At 34.7% G+C, this 26,990-nt stretch overlaps 1 protein-coding gene and 2 long non-coding RNA genes across 3 annotated transcripts in view; all 3 read left to right on the forward strand.

Moving 5' to 3' along the window:
• The window catches only part of LOC129454953 (C-type mannose receptor 2-like), a 131,578-nt gene that overhangs the window by 56,717 nt on the left and 47,871 nt on the right, over window positions 1-26,990 (forward strand). The window contains exon 7 of the mRNA XM_073858563.1: window positions 12,549-12,757. Coding sequence (XP_073714664.1) covers window positions 12,549-12,757 — 209 coding nt within the window. The remainder of the gene's footprint in view (window positions 1-12,548; window positions 12,758-26,990) is intronic.
• LOC141351530 (uncharacterized) lies at window positions 711-8,794 on the forward strand. Its single transcript, XR_012359802.1, has 2 exons — window positions 711-980; window positions 8,520-8,794. It is a non-coding gene; the product is annotated as an uncharacterized lncRNA (long non-coding RNA).
• On the forward strand, window positions 14,117-15,645 carry LOC141351534 (uncharacterized). The gene is made up of 2 exons (XR_012359804.1): window positions 14,117-14,258; window positions 15,175-15,645. It is a non-coding gene; the product is annotated as an uncharacterized lncRNA (long non-coding RNA).

The following is a 26,990-nucleotide window of genomic DNA, read 5'->3' on the forward strand; positions in this document are numbered from 1 at the left end:
TTCGTCGTCAAACACAGTTAAACGCGTGCAACCTCCAGAAACACTGTAGCACAGATTGAAGAAAATCCATCGATGATTGACGTCTGATTCGCTGCATAATGTACTGTATGATGTAAGTGATTCTCACAAAACACACGTGACATGACAACGTATGAAAACATGAGTTTTGTCTAAAATCATTTTTATGTAAGTGTAAACTGTCAATGTCCTTAGACCATCTTAGGAGGCTCTAACTTTATACATATGCAAAACTGTTGTCAGTTTACTTGTCTGATATTTCAGCTATAAGCTACATCAACATTTAGACTAAAGTTAATTTGTAAATTTGCAATGCTTGTCTATTCTGTGTTTGTATTCTTTTTTTTGTACTGTTTGTGTATGTTGCAGTTTTACACATACTGCATAAGTATTCATAAGTATTCTTCTCTTTGTTGTGGAGTCAAGAAATGTCTAAACATTAAAAGATAAACATGAGTACAGAATCTGTCACATTATTTTTTTTTAATGGGCACTGAGCTGTGTCCTGATTGTTTACACATGAAAAGCATTAAATGTGTAGGATCAGTTTGATTCACTTATGTGCATTTGTGTACAATACACATAAGTCAGCATTTAATGCAGTTGTTCTTTGTTGTTAAAGCATGTATGTTTTGAAACATAAACAAAGGTTAATAAAATATGACATTCTAAGCTTCTGACACACTGATATTGAAGAAGTTTTATTTTAATCCCAATCTACATTTATATGATGAATATGAGTTTACCATTATAATCACACCATTATAATCACATGCAATTTGTTTTCCATGAAGTTATGCATTATGTCATGTGTTATGCTGTATGCGGATCAGGAGTTTGTTTGCCATGGGATTGCTATTGGACCAGCTGGGTGTATTCGGGTTTCAGGGTAGTTTAGAGAGCCATCTGGACAGGCAGGCACAAAGGATTTTAGTATTAGCAAAGAGCCAAGGGTCAAATAGGTCAAGGAAAGGAGACACTGGTCTGGTCTGGGGACTGTCATGTGATTCTTCAAGTTACAAGCCTGAACAGAAACGTATTGTTAAAGCATATGGAGGGGAGGGACAAAGACCATATATATTTACCAAGCCTGGCTGAGAGCTTCAGACTGGTTTGAAGATTCCTCCCAGGCCGGCCTGACTGGTCCTGGGAGGTTTAATCAGGCAGGCTCGGCTTCTTATTTTGTCCGGAAAATAAAAGTCTATCTCTTGAAATCAGAACCTAAGACTGAAGATTGTTTTATTTGAGGAAAAGGAAAACCACAACATTTGGTGCCGAAGCCCGGGATAGAAAAGAGCTGGACAGTCACACCACCTGAGCGAATCTGACGAGCAACACAAACAACGTATGGCCATATACAAGGTAAGCACTTTTTCGCTTATTAATTGTGTTGTTTGCCAGAAATTGCTCCAGGTGGTGAGAAATTTAAGCTCTTCTAAATTTAAGAACCATACATGTGAACTGGGTTTTGATTTCAAGGGTACAATCTAATTAAGGCATGCATGCATGAATCTGTGTTAATTACTTTGGCTTTGATGATCATGGTGAATTGAAACAGATTTAAATAAAAGAGAACGCGTAAGAGTTTTGTATGCAAGGTTGCATATGCTGCGTCTATCGGGAAAAAGGATGACGTAGAGGTTTAAATAAAAGAGAACGCGTAAGAGTTTTGTATGCAAGGTTGCATATGCTGCGTCTATCGGGAAAAAGGATGACGTAGAGGTTTAAATAAAAGAGAACGCGTAAGAGTTTTGTATGCAAGGTTGCATATGCTGCGTCTATCGGGAAAAAGGATGACGTAGAGGTTTAAATAAAAGAGAACGCGTAAGAGTTTTGTATGCAAGGTTGCATATGCTGCGTCTATCGGGAAAAAGGATGACGTAGAGGTTTAAATAAAAGAGAACGCGTAAGAGTTTTGTATGCAAGGTTGCATATGCTGCGTCTATCGGGAAAAAGGATGACGTAGAGGTTTAAATAAAGGAGAACGCGTAAGAGTTTTGTATGCAAGGTTGCATATGCTGCGTCTATCGGGGAAAAGGATGACGTAGAGGTTTAAGTTAAGAGAACGGATAAAAGTTTAAATCGTTATGTGAATTAACGATTGGTTATTTGTTTAATGTTTTGTGTTTGAGTGTGTATGTATGCAGCTGCAGAATGTTTGTTAGTGAGAGAAATGGGTTATTACTGAAAAATGGTTGGGTTAACAATTTGGTTTATAAGATATCAAACATACATTTGAAATGTAAGGTTTGGTAAAAACAATTGACACCAGATGGGACATCAAAAGGAGCACAGAACCTGAGACCACAGCTGGCTTTCTCAATGGACAATGCAATCAGGTGGCCACCTACAGAGATGAGCAGTTTTGCTTGTTAAAAGATTGTATTGTTCACCTGAGATGGCTCGGGGTGGTCAAATCACAAGTGCTGGTCAAATCACAAATGCTCTTACAAATTTTAGAATAAAAAGGGGAAATTAAAGATTACGAGATTAAATTATAAGAATAAAGGGTTTCATTTTCAAAAGGAATGTGGGCTAGGACAGATGATGGTTTGTTGTGTGAATGAGTTTCATTGTTTTATTTTTGTCGTTGAGTGGCTTGGATAAAGAGTTAATGTTAAGTTGAGAAAATGCCTAAGAAGTTTCGCGAACCTGAGTGTTACCGTGTCGGGGCAGACACGTTGGGGTTCGGAGAGAAGAGTTATTAAAGTCCTGCAGGGCAGGTACGGTCTATGTGTTATTTGTCTTGTTGTTTTGGAAGGCCCGGGCTGATAAGAGATATTGTTTTTGTTTTATTTGTCATGTCGGATTGGTAAATTGTGTAAGTGAATTTTTTCCACGTTGATGGAGGTGTAGTGGAAAGATGAATTTGGCCAGGTAGTCTAGATAGAGTTGTTTTATTTTATTTGTGTGAGAATGCAATGTGTCTGTGATATACAGAGTCTGTGTGTGTGTGTGAAGGTCTGAGATGGAAAGAGTGGGGGCTGAGTGAGCAGTGGGTGTGTCTTTCTCCTGTGGCTCTAAAGAGCCCACAGAGAGGTGTTGTGTTACAGGAGTGAAGATTGTTCAAAACTATAAAAAAGGGGATAAAGTTTGAAAGTATGTGAATAAGACTAAGAATATGATTATGGATAAGAGGCAGTTATAAATGCTGGGTATTAAAGATTAGAGTTGAAGACATTGTGGTTCTGAGGTATTGTAGTCAAAAACCTTTTTAGTTATTACAGTGAAATATACAGCTAATTCTAGAAATTAAATAATTCGTTTAAATGATTGATTAAAATAAAAAAAAATGTGCTCAATAGGAAAAAATTGCTAGTCCAAAAAAGGACAGATGTTGGTGAAGGTATTTGATTCTATTTGACGAAACACTACAAAATATTATAAAGGAAATTTTATTTTAAAGACACATTGGAAATCTAAGTAATTATTTGGAGAATATATAAATTGGATAAATAAAAACAATAAGTTTGTGAAGTGGTTAAATGAGAAATAACTATAAAATATAAGGTGTGTTATATTGCAAAGGAAAGATTATGGCAGTCACATTAATGGAAAAATAAGGATTAAACAACTGTTGTGTGGAGAATTAGAAAATAGAATAATTGGATGTTCAAATGAGGAAACATTTGATGTGGCATTGTGTGAGGAGAAGTACAACTAAATAAAAATATAAACTAATGAAAGATAAGAGGAGATAATTAACAGACAAAGAAATGCTCAAAGGGAGAAAGAGAGAGAGAGAGAGAGAGAGAGAGAGAGAGAGAGAAAGGGAGGGGGAAAGCCATAGCTCGAGGGAATTGTGAGATTAAAATCTAGCAGGAAGACAGAAGTAAAGCTTTGAAAAGAAAAAACAACAAATTAGAGAAAAAAGTAGAGACCAAGTTATTAAAGGTGGAATTAAAGAGAAAAATAAAAAGGACAGGAAAATTATTAAAAGGTGAATGACACAGATAAATTATACAAAGATAAATTATTACAAAATGAAGAGGAGTCTTCATCTGATGATGGAAGGTGGTCACAAAATAAATTTTATTTTAAATCAAAAGGCAATATTTTGCATGGGTCAAGCTAAAACCTTGTGGGCTGATCATTCTGATCCTTTGACATTCAAGAAAGTGAACAAAAGCTGGCGATGAAAAGACAATGGCAAAAACTGTGTGACATCAAAGTGTTGGAGTTGCAAAGAGAGTAGTAACTCATAAACTGGACTGAGAACACATCCTACAGGAATGGGACTAAAACTGAGCTCAAGCAGTGATGGGGGCACTGCACAATGTTCTGAAACATGTTCAGAAAAAAGACTGAGTGGAGTCCAGAAAGACCCACAGAGACAATAATGTTCTTGGAGGCAAGAAAAACTGGACTATACTTTTTCATTTTCATACGAGCCTTTGAGTGAAAGAGGGGAAAGAGTACAGCCGTTCAATGTTTAACTAGTACCTTATAACTGTAGGGACACATACAATCTTTAGGTGAAAATCAGCTAGACAAATTTAAAGGCTGATCAAGAATTTATGTTGTTAGGTGTGACTACCTTTTCTGAAATCAAATCAAACTCCTATTAATCTGACAGGAAGAAATGCATAATGAAAATTGGGGGGTTTGAATTTGGTATTCTACAGAGGAAGTTAGAACTCCAATGATGGTACTAAGCTAAAAAGCAAATATAAATGGCATCGAACAGCTATGGCAGAAAGGAAAATAAAATAGATAAAAGAAATAAATTGAAAAAAAACACCATAGGATACTATAATAGGTAAACAAGAAAAAGCTGTGAGAATAGAAAAAAGAAATAACAAATTATTGTAACAAACATACAATTTAAGGAAATAAATCTAAATTGTATCTAGTCACGATTTAAGAGCAATTAATGACAAGAAAAGATTGATGATCCAAAAAATTACATACTTTGCTTACAAGTGTTTCTCCATTTGATAAACATTTTTACTGTGAATTAGGATTTGCATAAGAAGTAGATACTTGCATTTACGTATTTAATTATAAGGGAAAATATTATACAGGTTTAGAATGGAGGAACTACTATTCCAACATGCGGAAAGTTAATTTGGTTGATTAATGCTAAAAAGTTGATAAAATGATTGGTTGTTATTGAGTTATAGGGACACAGGAGAACAGTTGATTTTGCCAGCAGGGGCAAACAGATGGGGAAGCTAAAAAGGGCCTCAGAGTGTCAGGAGATCTTTTTAAATTGTATAAGAAGTGAAGAAATCTCAGTCATAAATATTATTATCATAGATGTACATGGGGCGAATAAGTGGAATGAAAATGAATTATTTGATTCATGAGAAGAATAAAGATTTTGAGTTGAGATAAAAAGGGAAAAACTGATGTGACGGGTAAGAGAGAAGAAAAATTTGACTATCATCTATAATCACAAAGGATGGTAGATAAAATGGTATAGAAAAGGAATAATCATCAAAGCCATACTTAACAAAATGTGTGAAAATACTAATCGTAACAGAATTGATGTTTTACTTTGTATTAGTGAGCATGTAAACTAACAACCGTACACCTTTAACACTGCATGAAATATTCGCCGATAGACCTATGCGTATTGTAAAAACATCTGGAATTAAGTGTTATATGAACAAACTAATTGTCTATGTATTGAGTTATTTGTGTACAGAAAAAGCTGAAAGGAGTGGAGGAGGAGATGAGAAACATGACTCCTTGTGCGAGATGATCTAGCTTATCTGAGGTTCGAGAGGTCGGAGGAGGCCAAACACGGCCACAGGGCGCCTAAATGGGGGAGACAAGATGAGACCAGCTCCAGAATGTCCAAGTGGGAGGAGCAGCCACTGTATAGCAGAGCTCGTAGGAAGGAGAGAAGGAGAAAGAATGCCAATGATATGAAAGAAGAAACATCAAAACCAAATCAAAGTTAAAGCAATTCAAGTATACCGACGGATGGAGAGCAAAGTTTTGAACACCGAGAGGAAAAAAGTGAAAAAGAGAAATTGTCAAAAGAAATTGAATTGAAACAAAACCGAAACTGATTACTACAGAAGATTTGCATTGCTACAGTCAATTAAAAAATGAAGCTGATTACTACAGAAGATTTGCATTTCTACAGTCAATTAAACTTCCTGGCGATGGACTTTTGCCTTAAACGAGGCCCAGTGAAATATCTGCAATAATTTCAAAGGAACAGACTCTGAAAGAAAGACTGAAAACATAGAGACATTGAACAGAGAACTTAAGGTGGACATTTTATGGGAAACATCCCAAAGATAACAATGATACAAATGGGGAATATTTACAGTTAAGGAAATATATTTGCAAAACCAGATTTCAATAATGCAATAACATTTTCAAGTCCACATACTTTGGGGTGATAAATTCAACAAGAATTCTTATGGATTACGAGAAAAAGTTTAAGGTCAACTTATCTGGATAATATTTAGGTCTTTTGGGAAATTCTGAGTTTAAAAATACATCTGGTAGGCCACAATTTGGAAATTTGTGTCAATGGAAGTAAATAACAAAACACTAAATATAAAAAAGGAAGGACAGATACTTCAGAATGGTACAGTAAAAATTCTGAATGGTACAGTAAGATTACAATCAAGAAAATATAAGCCTTATGGAATTATACACTTAAGGAAATTAAATAGGAAATGTTTTATAACAGGAATTTTGAATGAATCAACTAAAAAACCTCTAGATCTATTATGAAGACATCAAAACATATAACTTAAGGTGTAAAAGTGAGAAGAGAAATGCTATTAGAAGAATAATATAATCAAATCAGAGCAACATATACAATGAAGGTATTGGAAGATCAAATAATATCGATTGGAGAATTATTTTGGAAAAAGAAAATGCTTGACCTCATTAGGAGGGAGAGAAAAAGTACTTAAATATGATGGAGACAAGAAATCACTACAAAAGAAGGGTATTTAGAATCCTTACAAAAGGATGAACACAACAATTAATCATCAATTATATGTAGATTCTGTTGATCAACCAAATGGATACCAAATTAGATTAAGGCATGGGATTAAGCTAAATAAGGAATTTAATAAAGTTTTGTCAGAATAAGAATACAGAATAAATAAATTATGTACAGTACTACAATCAAAAAGTAGATTATTAAGTTTATAAATAAGGCATTAATTAACTTAGGATAACAACTAGATGCAGCCATTAGAAAGTACATGATAACACATACTGAATCAATTTAATTAAAGGTTAGTGGGTAAATGAGGCATAGATGTCTGGTTAGAGAACCAAATGGAAGTTAAAATATTAGGATGATGGAAAATTTACTTGAAATCAACAAGAATGTTATCAGGACTTACGTTACAAGACAGTAATGAATTTACAAATAGTAAATGAGAATTCAAGCACCTCTGATGAAGATGGAAAAAATTTCATTTAAATTGTTATCAAGAATTATTATGCATGCTTTACCATTTACTAGTTTTATTTGAATTAATTACATTTATGTGTGTATTATGCAATCTTTACTTAGTTTATTATGGGTTATTTACATTTACTTGTTTTATTTGAATATTTTACTTTAAGCTGTGTTGCAATCTTTACTTAGTATATTAGTGGTTCACATTTTATTGTGTTATTCGAGTTAATCTACATTTATTTGTGTTTTTGATGCCATCTTTACCTAGTTTTATTATTGGTTATTGCTCTTTACTTTGTTTATTTGAATTAACTTACATTTATACTTGTTTATTATACTTAATTTTTGAGTTTTTATGCTTCAATTCAGTATCAATTAGTTATATTTACTCGTTTTAAATTTGAACATTAATCTTTAACATTTATTTTGTGTTTATTATGCATACTTTACTTGTGTTTTTATTATTTTTTACTTTAACATTTATTTTGTGTTTATTATGCATACTTTACTTGTGTTTTTATTATTTTTTACTTGGATTTATTAACGTTGACTTTACATTTACGATGCTTTATCATATACTCTACATAGCTAAAACGATAACTGTAAGCGTAGAACCAATTGCGCACAAACTGTTTAGGGCTTAAGTACTTTTACTTTTACATTCAAGTCAAAATGAGAATGGAAAGATGTTTGTCTTAATGTCCATAGTTCGAAGTGCTGTGGCATAATTGGGTAATTGGTAATGTATAGTGGCTTTCTTTAGCCACAAGATAGTAATAAGAAGACACTGAATTATGAAACAGCACTCCGGATTAAAATAAACAGGAAAGGTGAGGCTAAATTAAGCCTCAGAGCGGGGATTATGAAGAAGTTTTATTTTAATCCCAATCTACATTTATATGATGAATATGAGTTTACCATTATAATCACACCATTATAATCACATGCAATTTGTTTTCCATGAAGTTATGCATTATGTCATGTGTTATGCTGTATGCGGATCAGGAGTTTGTTTGCCATGGGATTGCTATTGGACCAGCTGGGTGTATTCGGGTTTCAGGGTAGTTTAGAGAGCCATCTGGACAGGCAGGCACAAAGGATTTTAGTATTAGCAAAGAGCCAAGGGTCAAATAGGTCAAGGAAAGGAGACACTGGTCTGGTCTGGGGACTGTCATGTGATTCTTCAAGTTACAAGCCTGAACAGAAACGTATTGTTAAAGCATATGGAGGGGAGGGACAAAGACCATATATATTTACCTAGCCTGGCTGAGAGCTTCAGACTGGTTTGAAGATTCCTCCCAGGCCGGCCTGACTGGTCCTGGGAGGTTTAATCAGGCAGGCTCGGCTTCTTATTTTGTCCGGAAAATAAAAGTCTATCTCTTGAAATCAGAACCTAAGACTGAAGATTGTTTTATTTGAGGAAAAGGAAAACCACAACAATATTTATCTTACCAATTTCTGGTCTCCTCAGCAAACAGAAAAACCTTGTCTTTACAGTTCTGATACTTATCGGGGTCACTTTATTGTGTGTGTGTGTGTGTGTGTGTGTGTGTGTGTTTGTGTGTCAATACAAAGAACAACAACAAATATCGGTCTTGCCTACACAGTGTTATGCTCGTTTTAAAATTTGCACCCTGTTAACTTCAACGGGGCCAGTTTTAAACCTGCTTTTAGCCTCTTAACATCCTTGATATGACATTTTAAGTGCCCAGCCCATGAGTGATTCCCTCAATAGTGAACACAGTGAATCTGACTGCAGTAGATGTGAAAAATATGTATAAAATTGATGTTAATTCAGCCAGCCACATATCTGTATTTACATCCTGTTTTCGATTTAAGTCCACAGTAGTCGATTGTCCAAATCCCACGCGTGACTAAGCTACGGTGGAGACTCAGATGCGCGTGAACTCGACAATCGACTACTGTGGACTTTGACTGAAAACATGAAGAAAATACAGGCATGTACGGTGGCTGAATTAGCATCACTTTTATTCATATTTTTCACATCTACCGCAGTCAGATTCACCGAGGTTCACACTTAAGGTAATCACTCATAAAAGCTGGGCACTTGAAATGTCATATCAAGGATGTTAAGAGGCTAAAAGCAGGTTTAAAACTGGCTCCGTTGAAGTCGACAAGGTGCAAATTTTAAAAAGAGGATTACACAGTGTAGGCAACACAGACCCTTGTCATTGCTCTGTGTACTGACAGCACGCCACATTTACAAATAAATGAGCTCAATGTTTAAATTCACCAGAGTTCTTCTTGAACATTATTCACCATTTACTAAAAATGATTGAAACATGTAAAACATTTTGTGTACAGGATGCATAATGTCACAACCAATTCAACTCCGAGATCATGATGTCCGTAAATTAGTACTATCATCTGGAATCCCTCAGAGACAGTGGATAACCTTCACTCAGTCATGGTAAGCCTGAATTTCATTTGGAAAAAAATCTGATCATTACTGGTGTTTGTATATATTTAAAAAATTGCCTACTGGGAAACACAGGAAAATGTCTTTATTATAGGCAGGGCTCATCTTAACTCTTGTAGAGATCAACCATAATAAGTTCATGTGACTTAGAAATGTGTTTTATTATGGGCAAAAACTTCTTCATCTAACTTAAAATATTATGTTAGATCAACTTTATTACTTGCATTCATGTTGAAAATAATTAAGTTCATATTACTTAAAAATGTGTTTCATTGTGGCCTAAAAGCTACTTCTCCTTACTTAAAACATTGTTTTGGATCAACTTAAATATGCGTTTTATTGTGGCATAAAAGGTAATTCACCAAACTCAAAACATCACTTTGAATTAATGTAATTCTGCAAGCAGTCTAAAGTCAAAAATTCTAGTGGAAACGGTTAACATATTTTTTTTTTTGTTGATTCAATGTTTTATTTTTTAGAGTGTACGCGTCATGCAATTGAGCGGTTAAAACCCGATTGTGCATTCCGTAGTGCCCGCACATGCTCGAGTACTTGTAAAAACGTTTTGGCCGCAGTCTGGAGACCTTGGTGACCCCCTATTGCCTGGGGCACTCGCCCAATATTGACAATCCAGCCCTGGCTGTAGCCTGTGATTTAACGAAATGACCTCTTACCAATTTATTTGGCCTTCATTATACATGTATGATGTGAAAAACAAGAAGGTCATAGCTAGTTGCCTTAATTCAATGTAAAAAGCGCCGTGGTTGCATTCATGCGGTTGGCTTGTCAGTGCGGTAATACAGGATTGCGTTAATTAGTAGGTCCAAAGCAACTGATTTCTGGTGTTCTGTCAAAGTCTGTTCCCTTCCCTTTAGTGTAGCGTTTTTATCACGGTATGTTTTTATATATTTATAAAGCCTAAAGATTTGAATGGTTTATACTAAAAAAAAACCAATAATTTAATGTATTCTATAATACAGTTTATTAAATATTTCATACTTTCCCCAGTTTTCTATTGTGGTATTTTTATAACCTGTTTTAATAAAATTGTTTTAATAATTATTATGTGGACATTCTTAATAAATACATAAATATAGCACAAACCCATGATGTGAAGTGTTATTTATATATAAACAGGCTGGGGCATATTAATTTGTATGCATGTAACAAAATAATTGTAGAACAAACTCGTAGGCTATATATATAAGGTAAAAAGAAATTATAGAAAATAGGTAAATTATGAAATATTTTAATAAATGGTATAGTTTAATACATGAAAGTATTACTTTTTAAAATGTTTTAAATTGTAAAAATAATTGACTTACCATTAAAGGACAATAAAGATACATTACATACATGCACACAAACACATCTCAGTAGCCAAGCCATTAAAACATTTAATATATATAGATAATAAACGTAATGCTATAAAAACACCAGACTAAAGGGAAACACAGAAAACAGAATTCACCGCCATGTGTGAAACTCCGTTAGACTGACACCTAGTGTTGACTCTTTTCATAGCACATCTGTGCTCGTGGATCTTTCAATGCAAACCACGCAACTTAAGTCTCAAAACTCGTATGAACAGAACAGGATTAATGCACGCGCGTCGCCTGATCCACAAATGCGCATCCTCTTTTTGCGTGCACAAATTGTGAAATAATGATACGAAATATGGCAACTGAATTCACAAATATGTCTCTGTTTGTACAAATCGATGCACATTCACGTAAATATTAAAATTCGCAGACACAAAATCAAAGACATCTTTTTAGTTCATTCATTGATAGTTGTTTGTATTTGGCTCATAAAATGCTTTAAACGGCGAAATGAAAGTCTCAATATACAAATGAACAGAACGGGATTAATGCACGCGTGTCACCTGATCCACAAATGCACATCTCCCTTTTTGCACGCGCGAATTATGATATTTGAATACACAATAAAACATGTGTATTTGTACATTTGTACAAATCGATACACGTTCATTCAAATTCTGAATTTCACATATTCAAATCTAAAGACATTTGTTCGTGGATAGTAAATACATTTGTAACATGCATCCAGTTCACAGATAACTGTGCATGTATTTGTTAATAATATTGAGTCTGATTTCTTTCCATATTTTTTTCCTTCCCGGGAGAGTCAGACAACTTTGGCTTAACTTAAGCACTTAACTGTATACGTTACATTATTAATATGCTCGCTTGTACGGTTTATCCTTAGCCGCAATATTCTACTTCTTATATTATCTATTGATTTTCTGTGTTCTCCCCTACATTTAATCATGTAAAGCTGCTTTGCAACAATTAACACTTGTGAAAAGCGCTATATAAATAAAACTGAATTGAATTAATATTGAGAAACGGCTATTGAGTTATGACATTTAAAACAAACAGCCGAATGTTTGTTCCCCTACAAACAAGTTTTTTTAATAACTCCATTGTTGGTTTCTAGTTTTCTTTTTCAAACTTGTCATCCCTACACAATAAATGTAAAGCGTAAATGCTAATGTAAGTCGCTTTGAATAAAAGTGCTGCCAAATGCATGTAAAATGATATCAGATTTAAATAGAAATGTTCTGTTTATTATTTGTAATGCTTGTCTGAGTGTTTTGTGTTACATTTCATGTTGCTCAGTGAGGATTTAAGGAACTCTCAAATCTCTTCATAGCAATAATAACATAATTGTTTGTCTTTATAGAAGCATCAGCTGCTACACAATGCACTCCAGTGCAAGTACCAACACAACATACTCCAGTGACAGCGAAAGCTTCCTGTCCAGATAACTGGGATTATTTCGATGGCAGCTGTTACTTCATCTCCAGCCTTTGGGAAAGCTGGCCACAGAGTCAAGCTTACTGCAAACAGAAAGGAGGACACCTGGCTATCGTCCTTACAGCTGATGAACAGGTGAATAAAAACTCTGTATCTTAAACCTTTTTCACACAGCGCATTGATCCCAGTAAATTGCCAGAGCACCTTCTGTATAAATGCAATCACATCCTTGCTTCTGGGATCGCTCTTGTAAAGGGAACATTGCTGTAACATTTCTGGAGGGCATGCTGTGTGAACAAAAGTCAAGAACATTGGCTTAAGGCAGGGGTGGAGAACCCTGGGTCCTGTAGGGGAATACACCGGGGAATACAATCTGATCCAATAACAATACAGACCATGTCATGGCAACTTGGGATAAAGCGTGACTTGCTGAGCAACATGAATTTGCACAAAGTTGCACTTTAAATTGTCCAAAGTTGCACCTTAAATTTCAGACATGAAAAAGTGGTATCGGCCCAGCCCTAGTTTATAACAGCATGAAAGTGAGAAAATGATGACAGAATTCGCCTGTCGAGCTACGCGCTTGCTTATGGACTTATAGATTACTCTTTACCGTCTGCCGTGTCAAAGACAGCTCCCATTAGCGTACGGGCCAACCAAATGACCCAAGAAGAGTTTGGAACAAAACGAGAGAAGGAATGAGAATCAATTTGTTGTTGCATTATCTAGATGGACAGAGACTAGACACAGATAACTAGACAGAGATTCTGATCCTGCTTGTGTTTTACGCGATGGGTGAGTTGTTTTGATTCGTAACCCTTCAAAAAACGTATGCTATTATATTGATCACCACATTAGTGTTTAGATTGTAATCAGCGCGTCTTCCCGCGGACGATATGCACATCAAGAGGTATTGTACAGCAATATAAATGGTCATTTTAAGACACTTCACAATAAGATTTGTACTGTCAATACATTATGTGAAAAATCATTGTAGATTGTAAGTTGAAAGCTTAATTCTGTGCTGTGTTAACCATCGAATTTGGACTAATACTGTAACATCTATGACTAACATTTCATTTTGAACATCACATATAAACTTACATAATGAAATAAACGATGTCATCAAACGCAACATTTATAAGACTTGATTACCTTATTCGTCAACGTGATTTCTCATTCGCGTCTGATTGATGGCCATCAGCGGTTGAGTTAAAGACTACAAATCCCATAATTAAACAACGTCATTTGATGTTGTTGTGTTTTGGCGCCATCTAGTGGTAAAAATTCTACGTATTCCACCTTTAAAGTACTTTTTTACTACAAAGAATCATTTGTGATTTTAAAGGTTTTTCATAGAACCCTTTAGCCAACAATGGCATTGTGAAGCACCTTTATTTTAAGAGTGTATTGGCTTGTAATGTGAAAGAAGAAATGACTTCAGAATGAAACTTTTGACAACATTACTAAACAATGACATCTATTTCCAATCATATCTGACCTCTTGACCTGATGAACAGACTTTTATATGGAACCTGCTGCCACGTGGTCACTGGAACGCCTACTGGATTGGCATAACTGATGAAAAGGTAGAAGGTGACTGGCGCTGGGTGGATGGAACCAAACTGGTCGGCGGGTGAGTGAAAACATTTGAGTTGAAGATGTTAGAACGACTCTAGATCTCAACAGCTTTTTAATATTAAATGCCAACATATATTTCACAACAAGCATGAGGGAATCTGTGTCTACACTTTTAAAAATAAAGGTGCTACAAACGGTACTGTGTGGATTAAACAAATCGTCTATGACATCAGAATCTTTTAAGCACCTTTATTTTAAATTCTCAATGAAGTGCACCACTGGGGCGGTGCCTTTTAAAAAAGACAACTTTTGTACCTTTATTTCTGAGGATGTGCCTAATATTCATATTGTGTTATTATTGTGTTGTAATGTTGTGTTAAAAAGCACCTATCCTCTGATTTTCTTTGGTGTGTAAATGTGTATTAGTACATGTTAATGATATGCAAAAGGTACAAACCCCAAAGTAAATGATGACACAAGTTAATCTCTTTTCTTGGACTACAACAAACACAGATTGTAGGCAACAGTTTACTTGCTGGCATTGATGATTTAGACAACTACACATTATCATAATTCCTCCTGTTAGCATTTCATTGTGAGCAAATCTTTCAAACATGGTGAAGCGTCATATTTCCGGCTGATGTCAGAGGTATTCAGGCTAATTACAAAGTACAGATTAGCTGGCCAATCAGGGACACAGCGCTTTTCAGATTGATACGTTTTGTACAAAGTCAATGTATTTCAGGAAGACAGGGATATCTGGGGCTTAAAAAAATGTGTGGTATGTAGAAAATGATGTGTTTTTTAACGATAAACCACGTGAAGACAATGTACCAAATACATAAAATAACATTGGTTTTTAGCAATGAAATAGGTGACCTTTAATGTGTGTGTATTAATAATAAATCCTAGTACCCAAGGTAAATCTGTCTGGGATAAACTTATGTAGCACTTTATTGTCCTTTTTTAAGTTTCTGGCGAGATGGCGAGCCTAACAATGACAATAATGAGGACTGTGGCAACATGGTCAAAACTACTCTTTTGGATCTATTGGCTACAAAGAGCTGGTATGACGCCCCATGTCACATGTCCAGGCCCTGGATCTGTGAGAAGGCGGCATATGTGTCCTCTTAATCGTCTCATATCATCATCTTCATCTCCAACAGAACTTCAAAAATGTTTAGTTTCAAGGTGTTTTTGATAAGAAATGTTGCAGAATGAAGAAGGATTGCTGATATGAGTTATGATTGTACTTTGTATGCATGATCTCAGGATTTAAACGATTTTAATCCATTTTAAACCATTTACTGTTTTAGGGTCACTTAATTAACCTTCTAAGACCTGGTGTGTCCACATACGTGGATATCACATTTTTTGTTAAAAATGAAAAAAAAAATGTTCACAAAAATTGTGATTTTACTAAATAGGTAAAGTTTGTCTTTATTTGTTTTCAAGTAAAAATAAATTCTGCAAGAACAAAAACAGGTTTCCTCTTTTTAGTATTTATGATAAATTTCACTTTTGTCCACCAGGAGTCAGTGTTGAGCCACGTGTTCAGAAGGCGAACATTAATGGGCCAGTTATTGTTATTGCTTTGAAATGGGACTTCTGTTAAAGAAAATAAATCGTCTGGCAGTGAACTTTGAGCTTTATCATTTTACAGGTTTATTTATGCTCTAACAGCAACATTATACACTAACTAAAGTTTGAATGGGATCAGGAAAAACAAGACTTTTAATTTGTAATATCAATTGCTCTGTTCAGCATCTCCACTTGATTAATTAATTCGAAGATTTTCTATTTTTAATTCATTTATATTATTTCTGGTGTTATAAATGGTATTATAACCAAGGGTACACATAACGTTTTTGTCCTGGTTCTCAAAGAAGCACCTGGAGATGCTGCATGGTACTATTCATAAACACCTACATGCTTGTGGCCCATCTTCATGATCTTATTGGTAGTGTTGTAGTCAAGACCACCTAAACCGAGACCAAGTCATGACCAAGACCAAGACATGCAGAGACCGAGACAAGACCAAGACTTTAAGGGTCGAGGCCGAGTCAAGACCAAGACCATTGCAAGTCACTGCATTAAAACACTTATGATAAAATGTGGAATATATGATTAGGCACTTCTTGTCTGTGTGTGTGCGTGCGTGCGTGCGTGTGTGTGTGTGTGTGTGTGTGTGTGTGTGTGTGTGTGTGTGTGCCATCAGAAAAGTTGATAAAATAATCAAAGGTATTGCAGATATGTGGGAATTTATCTTTGTCTAAGCAAATAAAAGTGAACAAACACTAAAGAGCTGAAATCAACTTAACCATTTAATCTGAACTGTCTTTCCATGGCTTGCCATCCACTTAACACAATGCAGGTGTTTTTAGTTATAAAATTAGAAAAACTGTCATTGGGAGAAACTTAAACAATGCTTAAACAATGCCAACATCATATGCCAAACCTGAATAAACTGCATAAAATTAATGATAAAAAATACATTTGTGATGTGCACTGCAAAAAATTATTTTCAAGCAAAAATGTTCTTGGTATTTTTGTCTTGTTTTCAGTAGAGATACCTGAAAATTCTTGGATTGAGATGCTTTTTCTTGGGCAAAGCTACCCAAGAAAATAAGTCTAGTTTTTAGACCAAACATTTCAAATTTAAGTGATTTTGTGAATAATACAAGCTAAAAAATATGCCAAAGGGGTAAGCAAAAAAATCTTGAACCTTTTTTTAAACAATAAATTCAAGAAAAATTCAAGAAAATTTTGCTTACCCCATTGGCAGATTATTTTTTATTTTTTTTTGCTTGCTTTATGCACAAAATCTTTGATAAAAAATGTATATTTTTGCTCTAAAAAAATATTTTCTTATTTTCTTATTTCTCTTATTGACTTATTTTCTTGGGTCGTTTTGTTCATCAGGAAAAAGCATCTAAATTTAAGAATTTTTAGATATTTTTACAAAAGGGGGACAAGAATACTAAGATTTTTTTTTCTTGAAAATCATTTTTTGTAGTGTGCCATCAGTTGTGGTCTTGACCGGTCTTGAAATAAAATTCCGAGTCCTCTTTGACTGAGACCGAGACGAGACAGAGTAAAAATGCGGTCGATTCCAAGACAAGACCGAGACCTTTAAAATGTGGTCTTGAAACCGGTCTTGAGACCAAGACCGGTCTCGAGAACTACAGCACTACTTATTGGGCCCAAAACCCCATAGCCGGCCCGGCTGCAGCTCAGGCTGTAGCAGATGTAACACCACTAGCTGCCACTACTGCGAAATACTGTAAATACAAAACCAACCAATAGGCATTAACAGGCGGAAACATTTCCATGTATAAACAACATCACACTTCTATTGAGCAACTTTTGCTGTGAACAGAAGTTTGTTCCAGTGTGTTTGTTCAAGTGTCCCAACATGTACACAGAGACAATGCATGATAAACTTACTGAAGAACCTGACTCAGATTTGGCTGATGTGCGATATTCAGGTATGTTGTGTTATTTCATTTTATAATGTAAAAGCAGCAGAGGAATAAATTCATAACTGTAAAAACGTTTACTATGATCTACTCAATGTTTTTGGTGAAACATTTATACACTTAAAAATATTGAGTAAATTTGAAAACTTTAAAATCTAGTAGATTTGAATAATATAATAATAATATAACATTTATTTCCTACCACATTAAATTAAGTAGATGTAATCAACATAATAAATTAAAGCAATAATATTTAATAGAGTTAAAGATACAATTTGTATTTATGCGCCAAAAGATGGCACCAGATCAAACAAAAACAATGATGGTGTTTACTGACGCTCTGAAGCAGCATGGAATTATGGGATTTGTAGTCTTTAACTCAACCGCTGATGCCCATCAATCAGACGAGAACGAGAAATCACGTTGATGGATAAGGTAATCAAGTCTTATAAATGTTGCGTTTGATGACATCGTTTATTTCATTATGTAAGTTTATATGTGATGTTCAAAACGAAATTGTTAGTCATATTGATATTACAGTATTAGTCCAAATTCGATGGTAAACACAGCACAGAATTAAGTTTACTTACAATCTACAATGATTTTTCACATAATGTATTGACAGTACAAATCTTATTGTGAAGTGTCTTAAAATGACCATTTATATTGCTGTACAATACCTTTGATGTGCATATCGTCCGCGGGAAGACGCGCTGATTACAGTCTACACACTAATGTTGTGATCAATATAATAGCATATGTTTTTTGAAGGGTTACGAATCAAAACAACTCACCCATCGCGTAAAACGCAAGCAGGATCAGACTCTCACAATACCTTTGATGTGCATATCGTCCGCGGGAAGATGCGCTGATTACAGTAATGTTGTGATCAATATAATAGCATACGTTTTTTGAAGGGTTACGAATCAAAACAACTCACCCATTGCGTAAAACACAAGCAGGATCAGAATCTCGGTCTAGTTAAATGTTGTCATGAAGCTCTCTCCATCCAGATAATGCAACACCAAATTGATCCTCCCTCGTTTTGTTCCAAACTCTTCTTGGGTCGTTTGGTTGGCCTGTACGCTTACAGGAGCTGACACAACCAGCGGCAGACGGTAAAGAGTTATCCATAAGTCCATAAGCAAGCGCATAGTTCCACATTTGTCCACGACACTGGCTGCGTCCGAAAACTCAAGACTGTGAGGACTGTGAGGACTTGTGGCCTCGCTGCCTCATGAGGACATGACTTCGGACTCGGAGGCCTGAAGGCCGCTCAGAGAAAGGCTTTCCGACGCACTTCAAAGGCAGCGTGTTTGAAATATGAACAGAGAGCGCCTTTGTGATAACTAATCACATATTTGAAAACTACAATACTAATTTCTCGCTAGAAATGCAATTAAAATGCTTAAAAAGTGAAAATATACGTTTATTTTCACTAAATTTGTGCTCCAGCCGCTTCCTTGGCCGCCATTATATTTTCACTGTTGTCATGTGGTTTACGTCAGTAAAGGCGTGACAAAGGGTCACATGGATATTAACGTCATTGACAGGAGACTGCACTGCCCCGTGTCAATGTTTTGAATGGAAATTTTCTTACGATTTACAAGTAGTAGAAAACATTACAGATATTGATAGTAATCAGCTGGACAAAATATATAACACTGGCCTAGTGGTTTTTGGAGATTTTACTGCAAATATCTTACAAATTGCACCTTAAGACTGGCCACTGTAATATCATTAACGTTATAAGAAACTCCGTTCAAAGTTGTTACTCCGGAATGGTAATGTTAATTAATAAAGATAATAAATTGTTAAATAATCATTATTTCTTCATTTCTTTGGGTTTATTATAAGCAGACAGTTATATAAAACATGTAGGCTAACGTTACTTTAGTAGGATTTTTATATTTTATTTTGATTTGTTAAAATTAAATTAATAAATTACATGTTCTGTCATAATTTTACATTTAAAGCAAAATATTAAACATTACAAACACGCGTATCCAGCACGTGCTCTTCTGCAACTCCCAAATGTATGAAACATACACTCCCATCTCTGGAATAGCCTGCATCATTTTAATCCCGTCCGAATCGATACATAAAATCATAGACGTCCTGGGGGACTCTTTGAAACTCAAACGTTGTTTGGAAAACTAATCCCGTCCGAATAGTGCTTATGCCAGACAATCCAGACTTCAAACATCAAAATCAAACTCTCTCGACTCAAAAATCAACAGAATCAAAGTCTTTTAAAAACAATACAAACAAAAACCTGCCTCTATCTCTCATTGTCATGAAAACTAGGGTTTAGTGTCTGTGCCCTTGCCCAGTTAAGTTCTGTTGGCTTTAATAATAATAATAATAATACGTTTTATTTATATAGCGCCTTTCCAGAGCTCAAGGATGCTTTAAGCATTTATGTAAGGTGTATGCATGCATCAGTCGTGTTCTTTTCTGCCCCTTGTCCCGTCTGAATGTTTATAATAGGGGCCTATCTAATTGATTCAATATATTGGGTGCACTTTTAACCAGTTGACATACACTAGAAATTTGGGCGGAAACCTGTTGCACGAAATCATTTCAGTTTTTACACAGGGTTAAACTAAACAGGGCCCGGTTCCCCAAAACGTTCTTATCGCTAAGTAGTTCTTAACCTATTCCTTAACCTCTCTCTTAACTCTATGGCACGGTTCCCAAAACGTTCGTACGCTAAGTATATCTTCTGTAAGTCACACTTTCGTAAGGTTGGTCTGGACCATTCGTAAGCTCTCTCTTAGCGTTGTTTGAGCGCAAAACGCTATCGCCGCAGTCTTTAGAAATCAGCACAGCGCAGTTCAAGTCAAACTATGGTATGCTGACAATGATTTTATGATATGGACACTTTTAAGACTTATAATAAAATATGTTTGCAATGGATACAGGACTATTTATGCAGTTGACTTTATCAGAACTAATGAATCAAAGACGGCGCCGGTGTTTGTTCCTCATTGAAGTCTGTTCCCTCTATGTTTATAGCGTTTTCATCACCTTACATTTATAATTTATTTAGAAAGATTAAAGATTTGAATTGGCTATACTAAGAAGCAATAATATCATGTATTCTATAATACAATTCATTAAATATTTCATGACAGTTTTATGTCTTTTAACATATAGCCTGTCATTTTCTTTTCTTTTTTCTCTACTGTTTGTTTTAAAACTGTTATGTTTCCAAACATAATAAATATATATTATACATATAATATGATTCATGCTGTAAAAATAATTGACTTACAATCAAGAACAGTCAAGATACATTCCATAAATGCACACATATACATCTCAGTAGCCATTAAAACTTTCAATATAAAGAATAAACATATAATGTGATAAAAACGCGATAAAAAGACTAAACTAAAGGGAAACATAGGGGGAACAGACTTTCACACAACACCGGTAACCCCGTAACCGTTTAGTCCATGCCATTTTTTTTTTATTCGGCAACACTTAAAACCTTTTGACAATTTGCCTGACGTGGCTAAATAAAAAAATGCCTCCCAAGACAACTCATTATGGAGCTGCTGGATCTTCTCAGACCATAATTCTGTATCTAACTCTCTCTCTCTCTCTCTCTCTCTCTCTCTCTCTCTCTCTCTCTCTCTCTCTCTCTCTCTCTCTCTCTCTCTTCACTGTAGATATTGCTTTTTATTGAAAACATTAAACAATGGCCAGCAATACCGCATTAAGCAGAAGTAAGTGCAGCTGCTTGCCAATCAATTCTGATCGTAGTACATTACCATTAGTATAAAAGGGTATTAAATATTTTTTTAAAGTCGTTAAACCCATGTTTAACGTGGATGATTAGCGAGGGATACCCAGTTCGTCTACCCGTATTACTGACAATTTTATAATTTAATTAATAGTCTATATTTGACGGATAACTTAACTATGTTAAAATAAATGTTACTGGAATAATTTGAGTAATGTTCCATTTGTATAGAGCGTGTTGTCTTTCTTAACGCCGTAATGCACCTTCGCGTGAAGTGGAGAATCGATCCCTGAGCGATCGATCGCAAATAATTCAGCACCTTCACTTGGGACAGCGACATTGTTACGTCGTACTTAGAGGCAGCGTGTTAAGAAGCTTCCTAAGAGACACTTCGGGGAACACTCTTAGGAACATAAACAACTTTGCTAAGATATATCTTTTTGAGCCTTCTTACCGTGCTAAGAGTGAGCGTTATCGGGGAACCGGGCCCAGGTTAAGTTGTATTAAAGAGCCTTTAGTTGATGTAGCAGACAAATTAAGTTGCCATTACACTGTAAAACAATCTTTGCTGCCTTAAAAAAGTAAACTATTTTATAAGTTATAACAACTCATCTGTAGTTACAACAACTCATCTCTTGTTTTAATTCACCATTGTAACTTTGATAAGATTTGATATATAGTGTAGACTGTGCAGTGTTATTTTACATTTGATTACTTTTATTCAAACTTTTAAACCTGAAAACTGATAGACCAGCCAGAAAAGACTAGTTATCATAATAATCTGATTATTTGTTCTTATTTTATTGGTGCTTAATATATTTAATTAATGAACCACTTGCCTGACCAAGCCAGCAGAAAAAACTTTTGCTTTGAGCTCTGTCCCACAAAGATTTAGCCTAATAGAGTTTGCAGAGTAAGATCTGAGTAATCACAATGACAATTCACTACAAAAATAAATACAGATCTTCATGATCTTGCCTAGGGTTCCAAAACTGCTAGCAGCTCAGGCTGTGGCCGGAAGTGACACCACTAAAGCAGCCACTGACGCAAATTGTGCTTGGCCCTACTGTAAAACACTGTAAAAAACCAACCAATCTGCATTTTAACATGCGGAAACATTTCCACATATAAACAACATCACTTAATGAGCAACTTCTGCTGTGAACAGAAGCACAAGTTTGTTTCAGTTTGTTTAAGTGTCTAAACATGTATATGAACACAGAGAGAATGCTTGATAATCTTACTGATAAACCTGATCCGGATTTATCTGATTACTGCAATACTGCAGAGGTGCGATTTTCAGGTATGTTGTGTTATTTCATTTTATAATGTAAACGCAACAGAGGCATAAATTCATCACTGTAAAAACTTTTACTATGATTAGATCAAAAATAATAAAACGAAGCAAGTCTAGTCTTTAGTGTTAAGTCAATTAAAAAAAGAATAAGTAGATATAATCAAAGATCTTAACGTATTGCAATAGAAATCCCTAGTGAAGTCTACAAAAATAAAAATAAAAAATAATCGAGAAACAAAATTAAAAATGTTACGTAGATGTAACTAACACTAAAAAAATGGTTGTATTTACTTAATGTAAAGTGAATTTATTTCATACTGAACCATTAATCATCACTGACAAACAAAGCAATTGTACACACATTATTTTATTGAACACATAAAAATGACAACCAGTGTACATGTTCCAAAAAAATGAGCTGAATAAACTCTGAGAGACCCTTTCAAATTTATAGGAAGCATGTAAATCACCTTCTTCTTCTTTCTTGAGCCTGCACAGGTGGATATGTAGCATCATGCACCTGCACACATTGTAAAGATAACTTTATTTAATTTAAACATGTTTTTAATTTTGTGTTGACTTATACTAATCGTGTGCAGTCCATGGTGAGATCAAAGCTTGGCGCAAAGGCAGCGCGTCTTTAGCAGGAGAGGTTGCGAGCAAATAGAAAATAGAGGATATAGAGCCGAGAGATCATAACTGCATTTAACTGTCCAGTTAATATAATATTAATTGTGCAGTAATAAAAGGATCAGAAATGTTACACACATTTCAAATAGCACACCTGTATTAACACTTTGGTGAACTGAATACGTAAAATAAAAATAGTCACGAATCGCGATTGTTCTAGCAGCTATGCACCCAGTTAACATGACAGTAGGCTATGGCTCGGAAAGTATTCTGATAAATACACTGGACAAAGCCAACATTTCTTTAACAATGTACATATTGTAAGTGTAAATATTCAGAAAGAATTTTTGAGAAGTTGTTTATGTGTTTGTCTTCTCGCAAGCGCAGTTTCGTCTGGTGATTAAAAACCGTTGCTTCTGTGATTTTTAAATTAACATGTGATTTACTTTTTTTTTTTGTTGCATGCATTTACTCAAATAATACAGTGTAAAAATGTTACACACAAAACAGTAAGTGAATCATAATTAAAGTTTATGTCCACCGTCGGTGTATGAATGAATAAGTGAATGGGTGAATGTGAGGCAACTTGTAAAGCGCTTTGGATGGCCGTGAGTCCATACCCATTTTTTAAGCTGATATTAAATACAAATAATATTGATATTTTTTTAAAGCTAATTCTAAATACATAAAATATTCATTTGAAATGAGCAATATATAGTTTTAAAAACTTAAATATATAAGAATGGCATTCTCAAATGTATTGATTAATATTTACAAGAAATATAAAGGATATCTATTAGAAATAATATGTTGCTTAAAAAAAATTTATTTGATGGGCTATAAACCTAAATAATAGCCCTATATGTACATTTTAAACAAAAATATCTGTTCAATTTTTTTGTCATTTATTTTGTTTTGTCCAATTTAGAAAATCACCTAAGTGACATTAAGAAATTGTATTAAGTTACTTTAATCTTTTGTGTGACGTCTCCAGTTTCGATGGTCAAAATCTCCGGTCTGTGGAAGATAGATGTAAGAGTACCAGAATAGAAGCAATGCATTTTAAAACGAAAAGACACAAATGTAAACCAGTGGCTTTGCGGGGGTGTTGTGGGCTTTGTCGGAGTAAGTCAAAAGATATTTTGAGGATGGAAAACGTAAATGTAATTGATTTAATTAATTATTATTAGGCCTAATTTGTTTTTCTATTACACAAATTCCGCCTGTTTGCGGTATCCGCGCTTATTTTTAGAAAAGTGTCAAACAAGACAACCACCATGAGTACAGACAGACCAAAGAAAAATACGGACAACCAAAGCACTGTAAAAAAAATCATGCTGTGTTTGTGGGGTCTCAAAAGTAGGCTAATAAGTTGAGTTTACTTAGAAAACCTGTGGAAACCGATTACCTCAAAATTTCTAGTAAATTAACTAATCATTTTTTAGTTAGTAAAATTTAAAACAGCCCCTTGCACGGTGAGTCGCACCCCTTTAATGTTTAGAATAAGGTCAGAAAGTGTCAGAAAGTGTTTTTTTTCCCTAGGAAATCATTTAAGCACTACATAATTAAAGGTTTTCCCCATTACTTTTCTTTTTAATCAAGTTAACAAATGGATTAAATTTATGTTAAAATTGAATTAGAAATTATGCAAAACAACACGTATTAAACATTTTAAGGCATGTTGGGATAACACATAACAGTTTTGCTTTCTTCAACGAGTATTAAAAAGACAACTACACGGAAAAACCCTAATCTTAAAAAAACTAATAGAAAAACTAACAGTAAATGAGCCTCACTATCTTTTTTTTTATTTTAGCTATGAACAGCATTTGAATCAATATACAGTATATATATTAGACATGCACGATTAAAATAAAAAATGCGCACCAGACATTGCTGTAAAAGGCGCTTTTGCCTACCAACGCTGCTGGAATTTTGTTAGTGCATAATTGGTAAGATAATTATTACAAACGTATTAAAATTAATGTGTTGTTTGCAGATGCAACAGTCACTGGCCCGATTGTCCAATTTAAATATTAAATCACAAGATCTCACACGATCTTCTTACCCACTTTTTGTTTGATAAGTTTTGTTTGCGCGCACCTCAAGCGCGAGCACGATCTGCATTTCATGGCTTCAGACAGCTTACTAGTAACTTACAAGCAAATGGTAAGCACAGCGCGCAGATGCCAACTGGGTTTGTTTTCTTGCACTTGAGCGACATTTTAACACAAAATTATCTCAAAATGCACTTATTATAGTAGTAAAAGTATTTACTCATTAAATAAATATAAGCAGTTGAGAAATAAAATGCGTGTATAACAATATATCGGATCAATGCATTTAAAGTGTCAGTATTTTAGAGTATTAATCTGAAGGTGTTTTTAATGTTAATCAAACAACAGACAAAGAAAATCATAATTTCCTTGCTTGACTAAATCACGTTTGTAACTTTAATAAGGATTAATCCAGTTTACACAGTATGCAGTATTATCTGATTACTTTATTTAGTTTCTGTACTGTACCTGAAAACTACAGACCAACCTGAAAACATAAACAGCACTGTGTATTTCATTTGTATGTTTGTTCTATTGTATTTATTTGTGTTATTGCTCATAACACAAGATAATTTGAGAATTTGTCTTTAACAATATTTAAAATGTATATGAGTGAGTAGTCATTTATAAAGGTTACATGGGTTAAAAACAATAACCAGGCATATTTTATTTAATGTACATCATCGTCTACCATGTTTAAACCAAAGAGATATGGCGAAGAGAGTAGTCAGCAGATTAGTGATGATGACAACATGTTGGATATCGGTGCTATGAATAGTGTAAGCACCAAGCAACATCTCCAGGTGCTCCTTTGAGAAAAAAGTTTTGTGCATTATTTATATAATGTATTGCAATACCTTATATAAACTTTAAATAATTATACAAATCAGCAGCTACTGGAAGTAAACAGACAAACTAAGCAGAATAATTAAATAGGCTTTATGCCCAGCTGCACTACTTCCTGAACTTCAGCTGCTTCCTTGTTTCCTGTCTGCCATTTTTGGACAAATTGATTAATCCAGGTGTGCCTGACCTCAGTAGTCACAACAACAATAATCAGACACACCTAGATTAATCAGTTTGTCCAATAATGGCAAACAGGAAACAAGGAACCGGCTGAAATTCAGGAAGTAGTGCAGCTGGGCATAAAGCCTATTGTTATATAATTTTTCAATAAATATTCATCATGTTTTCATCATCTGAAAACTAAAATAAAGTGTAGGGGTCTTTAAGATATACAGACAGTTTACTTAGGTACTTTACTCCAGTTTTGTTTGCTGTTTGACTTCATATAAAACTTTTTTAACTTGACTATTTTGATCGTGCTCACGCATTCTAAGTGTCTAAACTAAGTCAGCAGCACGCAAGTTTGATCTGTCCTGGAATGACAAAGCCAAGTTTATTTTTATACAATCACTTCAAAACACCTACATCATGTGCTGCACTGTCTTTGCATGCCGGTTTCGCTAAGCTGGGTTGGCTGAGCAGGAAACAAAGGACGTGATAGTCGCTTTCAGTGTGCTGCAGTTTTGAATGTTGTTCAATAATAATATAGGCTAGATAGGCTTCTTCG

This window comes from Misgurnus anguillicaudatus, chromosome 20, assembly GCF_027580225.2.
Source record: "Misgurnus anguillicaudatus chromosome 20, ASM2758022v2, whole genome shotgun sequence".
NCBI classification, from domain to species: domain Eukaryota; kingdom Metazoa; phylum Chordata; class Actinopteri; order Cypriniformes; family Cobitidae; genus Misgurnus; species Misgurnus anguillicaudatus.